General features: G+C 42.8%; 1 protein-coding gene across 1 annotated transcript in view; it reads left to right on the forward strand.

The window, feature by feature from the left end:
• SLC6A2 (solute carrier family 6 member 2) overlaps nt 1–21,701 on the forward strand; it is a 59,249-nt gene that overhangs the window by 23,966 nt on the left and 13,582 nt on the right. Inside the window, exons 3-10 of the mRNA XM_081016583.1 lie at nt 413–544; nt 3,531–3,771; nt 9,148–9,286; nt 11,042–11,176; nt 14,259–14,362; nt 16,879–17,003; nt 18,798–18,910; nt 21,201–21,329. Coding sequence (XP_080872709.1) covers nt 413–544; nt 3,531–3,771; nt 9,148–9,286; nt 11,042–11,176; nt 14,259–14,362; nt 16,879–17,003; nt 18,798–18,910; nt 21,201–21,329 — 1,118 coding nt within the window. The remainder of the gene's footprint in view (nt 1–412; nt 545–3,530; nt 3,772–9,147; nt 9,287–11,041; nt 11,177–14,258; nt 14,363–16,878; nt 17,004–18,797; nt 18,911–21,200; nt 21,330–21,701) is intronic.

A 21,701-nucleotide genomic window follows, 5' to 3' on the forward strand; every position in this document is an offset into this window, starting at 1 on the left:
GCGGGAAGGTAAATGGCGTTTCCGTGCGCTGCTCTGGTTTGCCAGAAGCAGCTTAGTCATGCTGGCCACGTGACCCAGAAGCTGTACACCGGCTCCCTCAGCCAATAAAGCGAGATGAGCGCCGCAACCCCAGAGTCGGTCACGACTGGACCTAATGGTCAGGGGTCCCTTTACCTTTAAGTGCATTATTATACAAATGAGTCACTAGATGGCAATGGTGAGCTAATGGCAAATTCAACATATATTTTAAAACTTTCTTTTAAAAGAGCGTTTTCACAGTGCTTTTTTATATATGTCTAGATTCAGCCCAGGTAGCATTGCCTGACTGGGTCAAAACAGGTTGCATAATTAGAAGCATAGAATTGTAGAGTTGGAGTTTGGTTGATCTCTGTCTTGGTGCTTCTGTTTCCAGGTGCCTTCCTCATACCTTACATACTCTTCCTCGTCATTGCTGGGATGCCCTTATTCTACATGGAACTAGCTTTGGGCCAATATAACAGAGAAGGGGCTGCCACCGTATGGAAAATCTGTCCACTTTTTAAAGGTAAATCCCAGGCTTTCTGCTTAATATATTTGCAATATCTTCTGGAGTTTCTTGATATTGAACACATCTCCGAGGCTTGCATTGAAAGTTTTTGGCAAGGCCAGAATAGCTAACATCTGTATTTTGAGAGTCACTTGTCACTAATGCCTTTATTGCTCATCAGCAAAAAATAGACTTTAGGGCAGCCTTTAGTAACTTCCAGATGTTTTGCGCTACAACTTCCATCAGCCGCAATCAGCAATGGTGCACTGGCTGAGGCTGACAGGAGTTGTATTCCCAAACATCTGGAGGGCACCAAGTTGGTGAAGATAGACACCATTTTGCATGACGATATACAGGAGATTTTTTTAAAAGGTTCCTCCAGGGAAAGTGTTAGCTATTTGACAAGTCTAAAAATATCTGGGCAAATGCTGATGAACTATCCCTGCCCAAAAGCATCCACCTTATTAACAACAAAAAGATGCCGTGCTCATCAACAGGTCTGCACAAATCTCCAAAACAAACAAGTCTTTAATAAAACTGTAGTGAATTATTATAAGGAGGCTGGATTAGACGGCACATTGGTTTCATCCAGGAGGCTCCTCTGTTCTTTTGCTGCCACCATTGCAAAACTGCTAGCAAAAGTGAAAACAACAACAGGGGTGGAGTCTGGTGCAAACGCACCCTGAGCTAAGCCAAAATTTGGTGCACCACCTCCGCAGCCCTCACGCAGTGCCAGGCTTTGTGAAGGAGGTGAGAGGACTCTAGTTCCCTGCCAGAGACCTCAAGCTTCTTTCCCATAGCTGTGCAAGTGCTTCTATCCACTCAGTACCCAGCACAGGGGAACTGGCCAGGCTGCCCTAAAACTGCCTCTAATAATAATAATAATAATAATAATAATAATAATTTACTTGTACCCCGCCCATGGTTTCCCCAGCCACTCTTGGTGGCTTCCCACAAAGATTAAAAATACATTAAAATGTCACACATTAAAAACTTCCCTGAACAGGGCTGCCTTCAGATGTCTTCTAAATGTCAGGTAGTTGTTTATCTACCTGAAAGGGTAGGGAATCAGGGTCATTCCTCTTTCTGCCATCTTTTCCCACCTGCCTCATTTTTAAACTAGAACTTCCCCCATGAGAATTTTGTCTCACTGACTCACTCTCAGTTTTCTGTTTTTTTTCACAACACCCCCAAGTTAGCAGTCTGGTGTTGCCTGCCTCACCTGAACAATAGGAACAGCCATGGTGGATCTCTGTGTGTTGCCATTTAAACTCTAGCACATTTGGACCCAGAGTAAAAATGTAGCCGTTGATGAAATGCTGGTAGTGGGAAAGCCTTGGACAGAGCTCAGTTCAAAGCTCTAGCTTTGGGTGTCATGGGCGCAACCTGCTCCAGAGTCTCATTTTCATGGTTTTTCATGAATTTGAATCTTTAGTGGTGATGATAAGCCAACAGTTTATTCCTAATTAGTTAAAAACATTCCTAATTGTGGGGGGGAGGGAGAGTGAGAAGTTGGCTAATTTTAGTTTGCTGCACCTGGAAAGACCCTTTGGACCAGAAAGCAAACAGACATTAAACACAACAGGCTAATATTAGATATAAATGGCAGTGCTGTAAAATCTGGGACTTGGTGGTAATGATGTGAGCCTGCCGTGTTTGGCACCAGGAGTGTACCCTGCAATCACTGTGGAAGTATTCATTCAAATGTTGGGATAAGAAGGCTGCCTCCAACCACTTGGGTGTCACCCAGCTGTTGTAAATAGCAGGCTGTGTCCAGATTTGCTTCTCAAATTTACTCTAATGACATGCTAGAATAATATACCCCACGGGTGCTATTCTGGATTTTCAGTTTGGGTTTACACTACTTTTGTACACATTTTTGCTAGGATTGACAAGCCAATCAATTAACCAGGCAGATCATCAGTTTACTGTTAAATGTTGTCAAATATTCTAACATACAGGTCACAGATTACCTTTGCAAGAACCTTTTAAAAGTTGGCCGTTATTGCTATTTTAGCATCTTTCACCTTTACAACAGCATTTTTTCAATAAAAAGGATTAACTTTTTTTTTTTTAAAAAAAAAAAAGGTAATAGAATCGAATTGTAGTGTTGGAAGGGATCCCAAGGGTCATCTAGTCACCTCCCAAAATGCGGGAGTCTCAACTAAATCATACATGACAGATGGCCATCCATCCTCTGCTTAAGAACCTCCAATGAAGGAGAGTCTGTCACCTGTCAAGGGAGTCATGTTTTAAGTCTTCTTTTTTTTAAAAAAAGTTGCTATTACTTTCTACTATTGGAATTTTTGTATATTTCAGTAGCTGGGCACCTTTGGGAGGAAAGCCAGAAATAATAATAATAATAAGTGCAAAACATGACCCTGGTATAAAAACCCAAGCAAAGAACTATGCCAGGAATTATTTGCATTTACAGTTTACAATAATTCACTGCACTTTCCTTAAAAAGTTAATTTAAATGTTATCACAATATGTTAGCTATTTTTTTGTAATTAGCATAAATATTTGGGTTGCTTGTTTTAATTATGGTGATTTCTCCCCTACCTTTCAAGTAAAAGGCTCTTGGTTTTCTGCTGTAGGTATTTAAGCAGAGACTGGACAAGTCATCTCTCAGGGATGCTGCAGTTGCACCCTGCATTGCAGATCCTGCTTTGAGCAGAGGGCTGGACTTGATTACTTTCAAGATCCCTTCCAACTCAATTTTTTAATTAAATTTGGCATCCATATGGTCAGAAATACAACAAAGCAGGGAAACACAAAGGCTGTGCCTTGATTGACCAGCCTATGTACCCCACCCTGAATGAAAGCCGATCTAGCTTCCCAGCACCAAGCAAATGCCTTGGTGTTAGATTATTATTGTTAATAATATTTGGCAAATAGTTGGTTGGGGTGATGAGCAATGGCACCCTCTTCTAGCCCTCACTAGGAAGTTGAACCTGATGTGACTTATAGCTTCATGTGTAATCTGGTTTTCCTTTGTCTTCAGGTGTAGGCTATGCTGTGATACTCATAGCTCTATACGTGGGTTTCTACTACAACGTTATCATAGCTTGGTCTCTGTATTATCTGTTTGCATCCTTCACACTGGAGGAGCTTCCCTGGACGAAGTGTGGCAACCCCTGGAACAGCCCCAACTGCATAGACCCCAAACTCATCAATGCCTCAACATTTGCCGCTGGAACCACTTATTCCAAGTACAAGATAACTCCTGCAGCTGAATTTTATGAGTAAGTCTGGGGCTCCTTGTGGCTTTCACTTTTGGAAAACACTTTGCAGTTGCTCTGGGATGTATTTAAGGGCCTCTTCTGACATCCCTTTAACTATGCATCCATGGTGATTTGTGCTCGTGATGGTTGTCACCAGTGCTTTTTTTCTAGAAAAAATAGGTGCCAGTACTCACCATGAAGTTGTTACAGTAAGTGTCACACTTTTTAACGACAACCCCCCCCCCCAAAGGTGCCGGTACTGCGTACCCTGGGGAGAGCACTGGTCATCACAATAGTTATACACAATCTCACTTTTTTATACACAATCTCACTTTCATTACCATTTGAACCTGCTAATATTTGGGGTGGCCAAGCTGCTTCATTTACAATTGATGCATGCCCTGTAGCTTCCTGCTCAAACCCTGCAACTTTTTATACCACAGTTGTCCTGGGTTTGTGCATGTTCCCCACTTTTGTAGCTCAAGGCAACAATAATGGGCAATCCAGCATTTAAAAAAAAGGTAAAGGACCCCTGACAGTTAAGTCCATTCGCGAACGACTCTGGGGTTGTAGCGCTCATCTCACTTTACTGGCCGAGGAACTGGCGTTTGTCCGCAGACAGTTTTTCCGGGTCATGTGGCCAGAATGACTAAGCCGCTTCTGGTGAAACCAGAACAGTGCATGGAAATGCTGTTTACCTTCCTGCCAGAGCGGTGCCTATTTATCTATTTGCACTTTGACATGCTTTCGAACTGCTAGGTTGGCAGGAGCTGGGACTGAACAATGGGAGCTCACCCTGTTGCAGGGATTAGAACTGCCGACCTTCCGATCGGCAAGCCCTAGGCTCAGTGGTTTACACCACAGCGCCACCCGTATCCAGCATTACTCTCCCACTAAATGCACTCTTACTGCATCAATGACTTGTTGCCAACCTCTCCACTAATCTGAAGGGAGCCTAAGTCATGCCCCACCAATCATTTTTTGGCATGGGGGCACATGCGTATTTTTGAGTGAGTATTGTGGACACCACTGCCTCTAGCCACTTATTTTTCCTCTGCCCCAGATCAGACACTTTTCCTGGGGACAAGAAGCATGATTGCACCTGCACACAAACTTTGCTTTCAAGAGATCTTGATAAAAGTTCTATCTAACAAAATTAACCCGAACCTTGAAAAACACATAGAGATGAAAGTGGAAGTGGGAAAGAGTGCCCTTCTTCCATCCTCCTCCATCTCCTTGATCTACTTTTCAGGGGAGAAAAAAGTACCGGTAACCAGGGGCCAAGTTAAACCCCTGATATCTCCTGGAAGGGCTGGAAGAGAACCCTATCTGCAATCTTTGAGAGCTGCTGCCAGTCAGTACTGAGCTAGAAGAACCAATAGTTTGACTGAGTATGAGTCAGCTTCCTGTGTCCCTTTGTTCCCCTGAACCCACTCAACAATGGAAATAAGTTTCCTGAGTCTGAATGCTGTATTCAGGATGGAGCAATTGACGATTCAGATCCTCTTGTAGCCATTGATACCACTGTTTGTGGATTGCTGCTGACACATCTGTGGGACCTAGTGGATGCTTCAGTTTCATTATCTTTGAGCCTCTTTCGGTCTGTGTTATTAAATGGCACAGAATTCATGACTGTTATTAGCCAAGGCACAATGTAAAATACTAAGTGGCTGTCTATTGCAACACACACACACACCCATAGGTCTCTATTATTTGATCTAGGCAGTAATTATGGCAGTGAAAGTGGAAATAGACGTGTAGTGTTTTCTATTATTTCCTCTATAGTTGTATCAAAAAGATAATGCAAGAGAGAAGTCCGGAAAGTGGTGCTCCTTACTCAAGTTGGCCTCACAACACAGGGATGGAGCAATTTCCCTCTCAGCAAAGTTTATTTGTTTAACAATCTGTTTCACATTGTAGTATTAATGTGTTTTCTTTTTAGAAGACAAACAAATACATTGACCAGTTTTAGAACCATGGGATCATTTATTACCTTTAAACCTTTAAGCATTTCCCCTCATTATTTTGATAAGCTTCAACAGGCATAACAAATGCCACATAATACTAAAAACAAATAATAAAAATAAAAGCAGCTATTTTCTCCCACCGTCTCTAATCTAGCACCTTTCAGATGTTACTGGACTACAACTTCCATCTTTCCTGACTGTTGGCCATGCTGGCTGGAGCTGATGGGAGTTGGTGTCTGACAACATCTGGAGGGTCAGAGGTCTAATGAATGTTCATAATGGTTTTGCCATTAGTAGTAGTAGTAGTAGTAGTAGTTGTTGTTGTTGTTGTTGTTGTTGTTGTTGTTGTTGTTATTATTATTATTATTTATTAAATTTATATACCGCCCTATATCTGAGGATCACAGGGAGGTTTACAATATAACAACACAAGAATACATACTATAGTAACACACAATAACCCCTTCACAGAGTTTAAAAGGCCATAGATTGTTTAATTAGCTGAAGGCCTTGGAGAAGTGGAATGTTTTTGCCTCCTGCCTAAAGATATGAAATGGAATGAAGGGGAAATGGGGAAGGCTGTGCTGTAGATAAAAACAACCAAGAACAGCTTTATCATTTTCTTCTTGCGAATGTAACATCCCACATTAACCTTGGTTTGGTTTTTATGTGTTTGTTTCATGAGGTTCTGTTTTGTTATTTGGGTTATGTGGATAAAATTTAATAAAAATATTTTTTAAAATCAGAAGTTTGGAGGGACACTTTTACAGTCTGATTCACAGCTGTTAGGCTGTGCCCCTGAATCCATGTGCTGACAGAAACAACTTCGAAGTGGAAGCCTTCATATATACAGCTGCGCATACCAAAACTCACATGCAATTGGTCCATGAAAACATAGGAGGCATCATTATACCTGGTCAGTCCATTGGCAGCGGCTCTCCAGGGTTTCACCAGGTGTCTCTCTCATCTCTACCTTGAGATGCACCTTCTGCATGCCAATCAGATGTTCTACCACTGAGCTATGTCCCTAATCACTGTTCTATAGAGACAGTTTTGAGATAACTTCTGGGATCTATTTTTGAAAAATGTGTCCCCATTGCCTCTCTGTCCCAGCATGCCTCTCAATTTCCTTTGCCCAGCTTCATTACTCTGAAAGCAATTTCCTTCAGCAATATCTTAAGCTTGAAACAGCTGCAAGAGAGGGTTTGAACCTATTATTTTCCACATGCAAATTTGTGGGTGGTGAAAACTGGAAAATTATTTTGCTGAGTTTTCCCCCAGGAGAGGAGAAAATCTCTGAACAATATCTATAGAGATATGGTTTCTACGTCATGTGTTTAAGAGTAGGGTGTTTGTTTTTTCTGGCTCCATCTTAAAGACCAAGATTGAAAAACAAAGTGGGCACATCTCATCAAGGCATTTCACATTCTTTTAAATTCTGTTTCCTGTTTAGGCTTCATGTCCTTTTAACAACGACATAAAGAGTGGACTTTCAATACAGCTCACAAAGGAAAAATTGAATCCACAATAGAGGGCAATCTAAGGGTCTTGGGTTTAGTTTGTATCCCTAATGACCATGATCTTTTTTTTCTTTTCTTTTTTGTCAGAGGTCTCTAAGGCTCCATCTATACCATGTATATAAAACTGTATCATACTCCATTAAACAGCCATGCCCCCCCCCCCAAGAGTCCTGGGAAATGTAATTTGCTAAGGCTGCTGAGAGTTGTAATGAGACCCCTATTTCCCCCCAGAGCACTACAAACTACACTTCCTAGGATCCTAAGCCTCTATTTGCCTCACCAAGCTACCATTTCCAGAGTCCCCTGGCAAGAGGGATTGACTGTTTAAATCACTCTGAGTATTGTAGCTCTGGGAGGGGAAATGAGATGTATTTATGGGAGAACAAATGGTTCACTTTGCCCAGGGCAACAAATTCATGGGAGCATTTGCAACACCACGGGGGGGGGGGGGGGCAGGCTGAACTCTTAGCTTTCATTTTCTTAAAGTTCTCTCCACTATGAGAAAAGGATGCTGGACTAGATGGGCCATGGGCCTGATCCAAGAGGCTCATTTTAGGGTCTTGGGCTTAGAGGGATGAATTTACCCTTCTGGGCCAGAGGTTCCACACCCCTACTCTAAAGCAAGAGTGTATATTCGGGGTACTTTCACAGCTAAGGCAAATCCTGTGTAAAGTGACCCACTTGAGTATGCATTTTTGCTTAAGGACACAAGAAATGCCTTGATGGGGCAAAAAGAGATCCACCTAGTCCAGCGTCCTTTGCAACAATCCCTGAGTAAACTGCCAGAAATTGATTACTAGCTCACCGCTGAACATGGCCTACATCGTTGCTTAAGAGGAATGACAAAATATGCCTGGGGGGTGCAGGAGGGCTCCCCCTCCAATCCAGGACACCTAGATGACCAGTCCTGACATCAAACTGAGCTGTGTATTACTTTCTATTTGTTTTTACTTCTATGTTTTTCAGACCCCTTGTTGAGACCTGATCTTGACAAACAGTTCACTGTTTGTGTGTTCAGACCCAGAGACCGCCCCCCAAAATAAACACACATTTGACTCAAATTTTAGTTTTGGTTTTTGGCAGAATTTAGGCCACAACTTTATTGATCACAGAAAGTGAGTGGTTGCATAGGCTCTGGTTCGACTAGTTCCCTGCACCCTTGTAGGTAGCTCTGACCCAGAGCTCTATCATAGGTCAGCCAAGGGTGAACACCTGAGGTAGGTGGAAAGCCTGGGAGCAGACTATGTCCACTCCCCAGATGCTCCCCTGGACTCAGGCACGGGCACAACCCCCGAGAGGGGGTTGACCATACCAAGTTGAGTCCCTGGATTCCTTTAACAGAATACACTTCACATAGGGATGGCGAGACTGTTCTCCCATCCCTATCACCTGACCCAGTGCCTATCTGCAACCTTACAAGTTGTGACAATTTGCTATGCGGCAAACAAAACCCAAATGGCAACAGCCAATCAGCCAAGTGGGGAAAATTCCTGCCGTGCCCCTGTCCCAATGACAGACAATGCATGACGGCATAGCAAGGTCAATTGCAAAATACCTTAAATATAGGGAGAGGTGGGTGGGTGTTCCAATGCACGAGCCGAAAGAGGAAGCTCTGGGTCATGTGCATAGGTATATATAGGTCCCTCGATCTGTTTAGACTGCACCCCATTGGCCAAATTAAAGCCAGCAACGAGGGACCTACCAGTCGGGTGTTGTGGCTGTCCAATTAACCCACCCACAACACAGGAGGTCAGTGTCCAGGTCTCACTACAACATGTGCCCTCTTTTAGGGAGGACATGCTTTGCTGAAACTAAGTCACACCACTTCAAATAAGTGTGGAGCCAGTTAGTGATTGTTTTTCCATACAAAAGGATCTAACTCAATCCCTCTTCTGTCTCTTTTTGCTTAGGCGGAGAGTTCTACAGCTTCACCTAAGCCGGGGGATTCATGATATTGGCTTGCCCCAATGGCAGCTCACACTGTGTCTCGTGGTTGTGGTGATCACTGTTTTCTTCAGCCTGTGGAAAGGTGTGAAGACTTCAGGAAAGGTTGGCAAATATTTTCCTAATACATACATTTTTTTCTTTAAAAAGGGCTTTTCTATTAGGGTTTTGGTGGTTCAGATGTAACATCAAACCATGGTTTGCACAGAACACTCTCTACTTTCAAGCCATGCTTTGTGTTCCAGACATATAGGCACACAGTGGTTCATGCAGCTTCCACCTTCCCTTCACCTTCTCTGATGCTATGCCAAGCAGTGGAGTACCCCCTAAACTGTGAGCCTGTCATTAACTGGCTGGATGCAGAGTTGTGGTGGGAGGCACCAGCTGGGGAACCCCCAAGGTCAGAAGCCCAAAAGGTAACAGGGTTGGTGAGCAGGAAGAGGTTATGGCAGAGGGCAGCTCAGACTCTGAGGCAGAAGCGGAGGCTGGAGGAGAGTGGGGCCAGAAGACAGAGAGGCAGACTGCTGAAGAAGTAGGGAGTCTCCCCCTCCTACTGTGGCCAGCTTCCCTTCCCCTGGGTCTCCTAGAACACAGAGAAAAATGAAGAGAGTGGAGCACAATTTGCAACTGCTTGGGAAATACCTTGGAGAGGAGGAGCCTTAGGGAAGCCGGGACCATCAATCAGTGCCTGCATTTGCCTTGTTGGAACAAAACCTACTGGGAAGAGTTGCTGTTATGATTTCTGGAATAAAGAGTTAACTTCACTGACTCTGGGTTGATAGCTGACCCACATTTGACTCTAGCTCCTGACAGCCTCAACCCATCTAAGACTGACCTTACCCCACTCACGACACTTTTGTATTGACTCAATTAAGTTTCAGCTTCTTTGTCCCCATCATCCATTCCAAATTACCAAGGCTATATCCAGATACCTGTTCAGACTTCCATTGCCTCCCTTGATTAGGTGCCAGAGACTGAACATGGTTTGACTGAGGTTTGTTTTATGTAACCGCAGTTAGATCAAGCCACGATTTTCTGCATTTAGACTTAATGGCAAATTCTGCTTAGTTCAATCTCTCTTTATACATGAAAAGCAGAAGGGAGAAAGGAATGGGGAGCAAGACAACCTTGTTCTGATGTATTTTTTGCTGTAGGAGGTTTAGTTTGGCCAGAATCAAATATTCACTCCCAGAGTTGGTGCTAAATACTGCTACGTGAGCCACCATAGCCACTAGAAGGCCATGAAAATTTGTGCCCCGGGCTTTTAAGACTCGTCCACCCATGTATTATCTGAAACCAAAGGGGCACATTGGTTGCCAGATGTGAATCCCCCCCCCCCCAGCTCTCCTACCCCACTATACTGAAATGGAAAGATGCTGTTCAAATGGTTGGTTGCATTTCTTTTTTAACAACGAAAAAAGCAGTCAAAGAGAGAGGAGCATCTCCACCCCCATCGTTCAGCCAGGACACTGAGGTCCAGCTCCCAAAGGCCTTCTGGCGGTTCCCTCCCTGCGAGAAGTGAGGTTACAGGGAACCAGGCAGAGGGCCTTCTCGGTAGTGGCATCCATCCCTTGGAATGCCCTTCCATCAGATGCCAAGGAAATAAACAACTATCTGACTTTTAGAAAACATCTGAAGGCAGCCCTGTTTATGGAAGTTTTGTTGTGCTTTTAGTATTCTGTTGGGAGCCACCCAGAGTGGCTGGGGAGGCCCGGCCAGATGGGTGGTGTATAAGTAATAAATTGTTGTTGTTGTTGTTGTTGTTGTTGCTGCTGCTGCTGCTGCTGCTGCAGTAGTAATGCTGTCTTTGCCATTCAAGAGACAGATCAATATTTTTTGTTGCTTGTCTTAACTTAATAGGTTGTATGGATAACAGCCACATTGCCTTACGTTGTTTTATCCGTACTGTTAATCCATGGACTGACATTGCCTGGTGCGTATGATGGAATCAAAGCATACCTCAACATTGACTTTAGAAGATTAAAAGAAGCCACAGTGAGTGCTTTGTTTCAACCTTCGCATTTAACATTGAAAAGGAGATTACAGTAACAAACCAAGTTTGTTCATTCACATGCAGTTTCATTGGATAGAGAGATGTTTTTATGCCTCTTTCATAATAATAGAACACTTGGACATCCAACAAGGCTGAATGTTGACAGATGGAGGTCTGGTTAAATAAAGCACCTCTTTATATATTGCATGGTTAAGCAATGGAACTCACCCTCCCACCCACAGGAGGCAGTGATGACCACCAACTTGGATGGATTTAAAAGAGGATTGGACAAGTTCGTGGATAAAGATATCAGTGGCTAGCAGCCATTATGGTTATGGACCAAGGTAGTAATGCTTCTGAACATCAGTTGCTAGAAATCACAGGTGGGGAGAGCGCTCTTGTGCTTGGGATCTGCTGGTCAGTTTCTCAGAGGCATCCAGGTGGCCAGTGTGAGAAGAGGATGCTGAACTAGATGAGTCATTAGCCTGACCCAGCAGGCTCTTCTTATCTTCTTAATTAACAACAACAAAATTCAGTACACCATGTTGTATTAAGAGCTTTCCATGTGCACTCATGCTTAGAGATGCTAGGGAATTGCATCTGTTAAGGGTCATGTACTTAACAGATGTGTTATTTAGGTAATTCAAGATGAACCTCTGCCTTTTAGAACTGGGTGGCTGTCAGTGACAAAGTGGTGGACCTAAGTCACAGCTTTGTCTATTTGCTGTTCATTTCCAGGCCCAATTCAAGCTGCTTCATGTTGCTATTCTCTGGGGTTATCCCATATCTTCTCAAAGGTACCTGATACTGAACAATGAATCCCTGCGTCTGGAATGCCTACGGCAGGAAGTTGTAACCTCATTGGCTCCCCAGCAATGAATGAATTGCTGTCCTGCAGACATCTAGTGTCTCTTTCACAAAAGGAGCAGCAGTAGCTACCCAGTGAAATCTGAGATGCCAGGAAGAGTGTGTCTCCCTTCTTCATTGTTCTCTGTGAAGAGCTTCCTGCAAATACTTTAGTGTTTGTGGGTGCCCTGGTTGTTTTTCTCTTCCTCAGACTATAAATCTGCCTATGATTGTTTGCCAGCAAGAATCATGCATTACCACAATGGCGTAGTAATGCTTGCAATGACGCAATGCTAAAGCTTAGAAGAAGAGACTGGCTGGCACCTCTTGGGAAAATATTTAGGAAACTTGAAGTAGTTTTGGGTAAACAGTTCTGCGTAGTACTAGTGCTGTTGAAGTCAACATATAGCACAAATGTAGATTGCAGCCTGCAGCTGTGGTGTACTTGGAATTAAAGCAAAAACAACAGTTGGATTTATTTTTAAATGCATATGGCATGTGTCAGAGGTGAGAAATAAAAGAGTTTTAAGCTTAAACCATGCAGGAAGTAAATTTATTGGTGTGGGGGGAATGGAAGGTCAGGGAACGGTTATGGTGGAACAAATTATCTGAATTAGATGTGGCTTAAGGTTGAATCAGATGTAATATCTGCCCATTGGAATGACTTTTTTTTTAAAGTACAGTTTGAATGGTGCCTACCTTCATAAAGACTGACATGTACATATAACATGGGCCCTAGGTTGGCATACCTGTGGGCCTCTGAATGTTGTTGGACTCCAGCTCACATCAGCTCCAGCCACCATGGCTAATGGTCAGGGAAGATGGGAGCTGTAGTCAAGCAACCTCTGGAGAGATACATTTTCCTTTCCCCTCACCTAGGGCAAAGTAATTGCTAGGTGTCAACCAGTAAAAATAAGAGCATAAGAAGAGCCTGCTGGATCGGGTCAAAGGTCCATCTAACCATTAGATCCTATTCTCTCCCTCAAGCAGGACCTGAGCACAAGAGCACTCTCCCCTGTTGTGGTTTCTAGTATCTGATATTGAAAGGCATTTGCTGCCTGGAGGCAAAGCTAGTAGCCATTGATAGCCTTTTCCTCAATGAATTGTCTAATCCTCACTGGCCCTCACTGCCTCCTGTGGGAGGGAGTTCCATTGTCCCATAACTGTGTGCTGTGTGAAGAAGTTATTTCATCTGCTGATCAACATTCAGCTTCATTGGATGTCCGTGACTTCTCTCGTGTTGTGATTGTTTTGTATTACTCAATCTGCCTGAGTCCAGCGATCCTCTGCTTGAATTCTGTGTCACATATCCCCAGTCCTATAGCATTTTTATTGGTTACCTGTTTGTTTCCAGGTTCAGTTGTGAGTGCTGGTGCCAACTTTCCCATCCATTAATGGCCTTCATTGACCTGGTGCCCTCCAGACGTTTTCTATGCCAGCTCCCATCAGCTCCAGCCAGCACGGGGGAGTTTTCATCCAAATTGTCTGGAGGGCACAGTGTCTCCTAGTACAAAGGTACATTAAGGACCATCTTCTCCCCCACTCAAACATGTCTAAACCTTAAGGGTGGTTTTGAGGACCAGGGGCTACCTAATCTGCACTTTCCAATGCAATACACAAACCTGAACACAGCTGCTATTTTAAATAACGTGCTTCTCCGAATTTTGTAATGCAGTTGTCCAGCCAAGTAATGCGTACAAAATGCATATGCTGGGGGCAAAGTGTTCACAAAAATGCATCTGTTAGTGGCAAAAATCACCCCGTTTGTAATTTAGGCAAATGCATACAAGCATATGCATATTAGAAAAAAATTGCACCAAAATGCCAATGAATTTTCATGAGGACTTCTTTTTTTAAAAAAATCATAATCATTAGCAAAGTGATTTGGAAGTGAACACTGGAAAAATGAGAAATGGAGAAGAACTGAGACTGACAGATTTGCCTCTCAGTCTGCCCTCAGGAGCCCAGTTTTCCTCCTCTTCTTCATGCTACAGATGTGCTTGTCCCCTGTCCTTGAAATACTAAAGTAGGACAACTGGGCTCAAATTCTTGCTCACCTGTGCTTTCTGGATTTCAGCAGAGCTTTCCCCCATTTCTTAGCTTTCAATCCATGAAATGGATCCCCCCCCCAAACAAATTATATAATTGAAAATACAGTTGTTGTTGTTGTTGTTGCTGCTGTTGCTGTTCAATTTTGCTATAATCCACAAACTACCTTCCTCTGTTCTGCTTATGCAGGTATGGATTGATGCAGCCACACAAATATTTTACTCCTTAGGGGCTGGGTTTGGGGTCTTAATTGCCTTCGCCAGCTACAATAGATTTGACAACAACTGCTACAGGTAAGCCACAATGCTATAAAACAACTCATGTCCCTGTAATCAATTTTATTTGTTTAAATAGATGAGGAATACATATTTTTGTTTGTTTGACAATTTTATTTTCATGTAAGTGTGTATGTTCTTAATAATAATGTGCAGAGTCAATCTACCTTTACATTCCACAAACTGGGGAAATCAGCAGGAAAAGGTCAAAACAAGGCCTTGGCTTGTGAGCTTCCTAGAGTTATGTGGCTCAGTGGTAGAATGCCTGCTTTGCACGCAGAAGCTCTAAGGGTCAAGCCTGGCATCTCCAGGTAGGGCTGGGAGAGACCTCTGCTCGAAACCCTGGTGAGCCACACCAGTCAGTGAAGACAATGCTAAGCTAGATGGACCAGAGGTCTGACTCAGTATTAGTCAGCTTCCTATGTTTGCATGCATGTCTGTACAGTGCTGTCATTGTTCTGGAAAGAAGGTATTCATTCCTGAGGTTACTGAACTTAAGAACCATACTGGACCCAGCTAGTCCAATATCTCGTTTCCTACACCAGCCAATAAAAAGCCTATGCAAAGTCCAAAAGAGCAACCACTTTCTCCTAATGTTCTTCCCTAGTGACTAGTTTTGTAGGGGCATGCAGTCTCTCATTCTGGAAGGTATTACATCACTTAGAGACAGGAAACCTGTTAAAAGATTAGCAGGGTTGAGTAAATATCAAGATCTTTGTGTGGCATCTAAGCCCCCATTCCGTGACCAATAAGCACATGACGCCTTTGCCCGGCGTCGCTGTGGCCCATAGATTTGCAGCAAAATACTGGGCAAGGTTTCTTTCCTGTGTGATGGGCTCATGGGAAAAAGCTGGCCCATGAGCCCTTGCTGCAGAGGGGAGGAGAAAGCCTATATAAGGCTGCTTCCCCTGGATCTCACAGCCATTTTGCTTTGACAGCATCTCGCCCATCCTCGGGTTAGAGCCTTCACTAAGCAAATTTGGGTCATTGGTTGACAGGGCCAGAAATGATTTTCTTTTCTCTCAACCTGATTGGCACTTGGTTGGGGTTTTTGGACCAGTGTGTCTGTTCCACTGAAGTAACGGTACCTGTCTCTTCTAAGCCACAATGGCTACACACAATTGGAGGCAGTTACGCTTCTGAATAGCAGTTGCTGGAAACCGCAGGACAGGAGAGGGCTCTTGTGCTCAGGTCCTGCTTGTGCATTTCTCACAGGCATCTGGTTGGTGACTCTGAGAACAGGATGCTGGACTAGATGGGCCATTGGCCTGATCCACCAGACTCTTCATGTTCCGTGAAATTCACAATGCTGCAATGAAGCAAATAGTGGCTTTGGCAGTCTGCTATTTTGTTTGTTTCAGATTTGAACTGGGCTTTAGATTTCCAAGTAAGATATTCCACTGTGACAATGAATGGGCATCATCTTGCAGCAGAAGCAACACCTGCAATCACATGCAGTTATCCAAATGACAACCATCTGCCTTTTTTTTTTTGCAATTACCGGTAGATTAACCAATCACTAGGAAGCATGCCTTTAAAATGAGAGAGAGAGAACCGTTTCCTGCATAATTGCTTTTATCCTGTAATCTGAGTATATTTGCCATGAAACATCTAAAATAGAGTGGGGATGCCACCCCACGCTGGATAAGAACTGCTTGAGGCGATAGTCACTATTGCATTAAATTCTTCAAAGATTAATAATCCTGTCTTCCACTCTTTGGCTCATATCATTCACTCTCTTCCATATATATAGCCTTTAGAATTGATGCAGGGAAAGTGGTCCCCAGATGGACTCCAACTTCCATCAGCCCCAGCCACAATAGGCAATGGTCAGGGGTGATGAGAGTTGTGGTCCAACAACATCTGGTGGGCCACAGGTTTGCCACCTCCTTCTGTTTCCTTTGGAATCATTAAACTCTACAAGTCTGGCATATCTATATATCTATATATATATCTATATATATATATCTATATATATATCTATATATCTATATATATATATGCACACACATCTATATATCTCCAGTGGCCTCCTTGAAAGTGAGGAAAGCACTCTACCCATGAGCTTTTCACAAAGGTTTCCGTACATTTTCAGTACAGCACTACCGAGTGATTTTTGAGGCTGAGTAGGAATTTGAACGCATGTCACCTGGCTCATCGTCTTAACACTTTAACCACTATGCCGAAGTAGTGTGGAGATCTCTTGAGATTTCTTTTCACTCGGACAAGGCCCATTGACTCTACCTGAGCCTTCTCTTCCTGACACTCGGAGTAGTAACACACTGACACCAGTCCACTCAAAATTGCAATCTACCACATGATGTCACCTCAAAACAGATGCTTTGGGCAGCAGAATTTGATGATCTTGGTGTAAATTGATGCTGGGTGGTGGCCTTAAAAAACAGTAGTCAAATTGTATACAGTACTTAAAATTTGTGCTTAGCTCTACTAAAATGACATTGCATGAGGTTCTTAACTGGGTTTGGTACTGGGATCTGCTTGCTGCCTTTTCATCATCTCCTGATTTCTCCTAGGGATGCACTGATGACCAGTACAATCAATTGTGTCACTAGCTTCATCTCTGGATTTGCCATTTTTTCTATACTGGGCTACATGGCACACGTATACAAAGTCAAAATTCAAGATGTGGCCACCGAAGGTAAGAATGCATCCGCACACTTTCCTCATTTCAAACTACATAAACCTATGCACCTCTCCTTTTTGGTTGAAAATGCCACATGACAGGATACAGCCAATGAATCTGAATGTTGCAGAATTCAGGACAGATAAATGACTCATCTACACAGTTTTAAATGTGTTGTAAAGTGCAGCATACAAGCGTGACACTAGATGGCAACAGTGGGCTATGCAAAATTCAATGTATTATTCAAAACATTTTTTAAAAAAGCATTTTCACAGCATTTTTTATATGTGTATAGATTCTACCAAAAAAAGCCCTTCTTCACACAGTGCATGGTTAATCTATGGAACTCACTCTCATAGAAGGCAGTGATGGCCACCAACTTGAATGGCTTTAGAATTAGGATTATACATGGAAGAGAAGGCTATCAATGGCTGCTAGCCATCATGGCTATGCTCTACCTCCATGGCTGGAGGCAGCAGTGTTACTGAATAATAGTTTCTAGAGACTACAGGATGGGATAGTGCTACTTGTGCTTGGGTTTTGCTTGCGAGTTTCCCACAGGCATTTGGGTGGCCACATTGAGAACCGGATGCTGGACTAGATGGGCCATTGGCTTCAACTAGCAGGCTCTTCTTGTGTTTTTAAATGCGCTACCAGCAATACCAGATTGGGTCCATTACTGTGTTTACACCACATTGACCACACTGCCACCTCACTCCTCCTCCTCTCTCTCTTGGTAAGTGACAGTGACCCACCTACCCAGAAAATATAGCAATGGTATACTGTTATACAGTATGTATAGTCTGGTAAGCCTGCTGGTTGAAAGAATAAAGTATTGTAAGGTTTATTACTGCAGGCAAAGAAAGCCATTCTGAGTACAAGATTGCATGTGGAGTCATGTGGTTCGCAAAAAAATGTCTAACACTAACTAATTGGAGGAAGAAGAGGAGGAAGGAAGCAAAGCCTGAGAATAAATGATCTACAGATAGTTACTTGTAGGCAACTTATTCTTCCCTCATCAATTCCATCTTCCCTTTCTATTTATTCTACCCCCCACAACTGGTTCCGGTAACCAGCTTCGCTCCCAACAAGAAGCACATATCTAGGCTCCAAAGTACAATTTCTGGCTAATGTTTGTGTGTTCCCTCTGGGATTTATTTCCCTGGTCTATATGCAATGTCTGTCTATTTGTGCTGTTGACAAAGCCACTTCTGCACCACCTTGAAGTAGTACTTTTCTCCTTTTTCTCCTCTCGATTTTCACTTCTGGCCTATGTGCCTCTCTCAGTCTTCTGAGTTGCATGCTGTGAAATGAATGTGGTCTAATCCTGCAGAACTGGAAAGGTTTCTCTGTCTCATAAATGTTTTAAGAAAAGACTGGTTATTTTCAAGGCTTGTTTCCTTATTCATTTTATAGGGAATAATATTTTATTGTATCACTTGATGTTCTTATGCCAGGTGACAGTGTTGCTACCTATAACAAACATGAAAACAGCCAATCTTTTCTTAACACATTTTGGGCCCAAAGCAGAAGCCTTTCCAGGCAGGATTAGGCCACATACATTATGTTGCAAGCTGTGCAAGCAGCACTATAGTGACACCTTCTGACATATTACAAGCATTACAATGCAGCATATATAACTTTTAAGCCAAGGCTTGGGTGGGGGTAGGAAGGGAAGCAACTGAATTAGAGACAATATTAAAGAAGGCTCTCTAACCAAGGCATAACCAACCAATATTAAATATAAATATAAAATCTTGCCTTAAAGTTGTGCAATTAGGAAACTATTTTTCTTTCCTTCTTCTTCAGGAGCTGGATTAGTTTTCATCATTTATCCAGAAGCTATTTCAACCCTTAAAGGATCAACTTTTTGGGCAATAGTGTTTTTCATAATGCTGCTTTCACTGGGTATTGACAGTTCTGTAAGTATATGTTATTTTTCATTTGCAGCATTCTTTATTCACACACATATATGAATGGCACTCCCACGCTGCTGCTCCATTTATGTAAGAGGTCCCACAGCAGAGATCATTCAGTTTTTAACTTAAGGGTTAATTCTGTTATCAGTAAGCCAGGCCAACCAAGATGGTGGTGGAGGTGTTGCTTAGCCAGCAAGCAGAGCAGCATGAAGTTGCTGAGTTAGCACACTCTCTGGTTGATTATGTAGTTCTGGGGGAGCTTTCCTCTGTGTGGTTAGTTGAATATCTCTCTGGTATGTACAAGGCCTGAAATAAGAAAGACAAAACCCCTATGTTCTTTTCTCAAATCACACACTGTTTTTGTTTAGCTGCCTCAGAAAAGTTTTACTAGGATTTCATTTCTATCTGGATTCAGGATGTGTTTATGGCTTGTGCTTGAACAATAATAGTTAAATGAATCTCAGTCATTTCATCATGGATTTCAGTGACCTAAATGTAATTTCACAATCAGATCCCTCAACGTCTGTTACCATATTAAGAGAGCTTTAGAGAAGGGGAACCAGTGGCATGGGGGAACTTTCATAAGTGTCTGTCTTTACTTTCTTTAACTGGGATTAAGTGGCTTGCTGAAACTTCAGACTTGCCCCATACATTCAGAGCACTCTAACTGCACTCAGTCCTTCTTGTTCTTGATGCTGGAGTGGCATCAAGATTTCTATATTTAAATCAAGAGTGAGTTCACTTCTGGGAAAAACAAACAGAGCCTTCAAACTACAGTAGGGTGACTGACTGACTGTGATGCTCAGGTGTGCTGTTCCATCACCTTCAAGGGGAATAAAAGCTTGAAAGACACCAGTCATTTATCAGGAGGAAGCAAGAGACCCAATGTATGTCAGCATAAGGTAGAAGCCGGAAGTTGTGTTGGAGCCCGTGCTGTGGGTGCTGTGCACCCACCCCCCAAAATTATGGGTGTCCGGGCCCCCAAGGCCCCCTATAGTTGGCACCTGTGCTCCCCTCATTAGGTTTCCAGCAACTAGTAATCAGAAGCATTACCGCATCTGACTGTAGAAGTAGAGCAGGCATAGGCAAACTCGGCTCTCCAGATGTTTTGGGACCTACAGTTCCCATCATCCCTGACCACTGGTCCTGTTAGCTAGGGATCATGGGAGTTGTAGTCCCAAAACATCTGGAGGGCCAAGCTTGCCTGTGCCTGAAGTAGAGCATAGCCATTGTGGCTAGCCTTCTCCTTCATGAATTTGTCCAACCCTATTTTAAAGGCATTCAAGTTGGTTGCTATCACAGTGCCCCTCCCCCACGGTAGGGAGTGCCATACTTTAATTACTGTATGTATAATAAATTTATTATTATTATTATTATTATATGTGCTGCATGGAGAAGTAGTTTTGTTTACATGTCCAAAATCATTCCTATGAGGAGATGTTGGCTATAGAGAGTGGTTGCTGTTGTTCCCTCTCATTTTACTAGCTCTTGGATCATGATGAAACTAATTGGTAATAGGTTCAAGACAGGCCCCCTCCCCCCCAAAAAAGGAAAAAAGGAAAAACTTGCACAACAGATAATTGACTTGCGAAATTCAATCACACAGGATGTGGCATTTGGTCATACACTTAATAGGTTTTCTTAGCGAGGGTTAGTTAAATTCATGAAGGATTGGTCTGTCCATTGTCATTAGATGTCATATGGAACCTCTCATGTCTGGATACAAGATATCTTTGATTACCAGATGTTTGTGGCAAACAGCAGAAAAGAGCCATCTCCTATTTTGCTCATCTGATGAGCATCCCTTGCCCAATTTGACTCTCAAGGTGGCTCCAGAGTTAGAGAAAGAAGCCAGATTTGGTGGATCTTGGATCATGGAAAGCTGCCTTATACTGAGTCAGATCATTAATCTATCTATTTCAGTATTGTCTATACTGATTCACAGTGACTCTCCAGGATTCTTGGAGCTGTAGTTTCTTAAGGGTGCCAATAGTTGTTAGACGACCCCTATTCCCCTGCGAGAGCTACAATTTCAGAATGGTTTAACAATCAATTCCTTTTCACAGAGAACTCTGGGAATCTTACTCAGAGTAGACCCACTGAGACAAATGATTCTAAGTTAGCCATGCCCATTTACTTCTAGGTCTACTCTGCGTAGGACTTGCATTGGATACCACCCATGGAGTAATTAATTTGTACCAGTTTTTTTTATAAAAAAATAGGACAAGGTTAAATGATAAAGCATTTTTGCTAACCTGCAGTTTTCTTTTTTTTATTTCCTTTTTCTTTTTAGATGGGTGGCATGGAAGCTGTCATCACCGGCTTAGCAGATGATTTCCACATCCTAAAAAGACACAGAAAACTTTTCACATTTGGGGTCTCCTTTGGCACCTTCCTCGTTGCTCTCTTTTGCATAACAAATGTAAGTGTCCCTTTGGGAAGTCTGTGCCTATTCTTGGGCAACAACTCAAGTGGATAGCTGCTAATCCTTCCATCAAATTTTGGGTCGGGGAGTTAACGATTTGGCACAAAGGCCAGAAACTGCTGCCGACCCAATACATAGATGATAGAGAAAATCCTGTTATCTTATGCTCCAGTGAGAGATTCAAATTACAGAATTAAAAATTAGTAATGTATTTATTGCATTTATATCCCCCTCTCCCCCACTCCCAGAGTTCAAGTTGATGTTCTTTACTTATCATTCCCCATGACAGAACTGTTTCTTTTAAATCTTTCTCTTCCTACTTTTACTCTGCATGATTGGCCAACAGCCTCCAGGATGATAACCCAATGG

Source organism: Podarcis pityusensis (assembly GCF_964106645.2).
Source record: "Podarcis pityusensis genome assembly, chromosome: 8".
Classification (NCBI taxonomy): Eukaryota; Metazoa; Chordata; class Lepidosauria; order Squamata; family Lacertidae; genus Podarcis; species Podarcis pityusensis.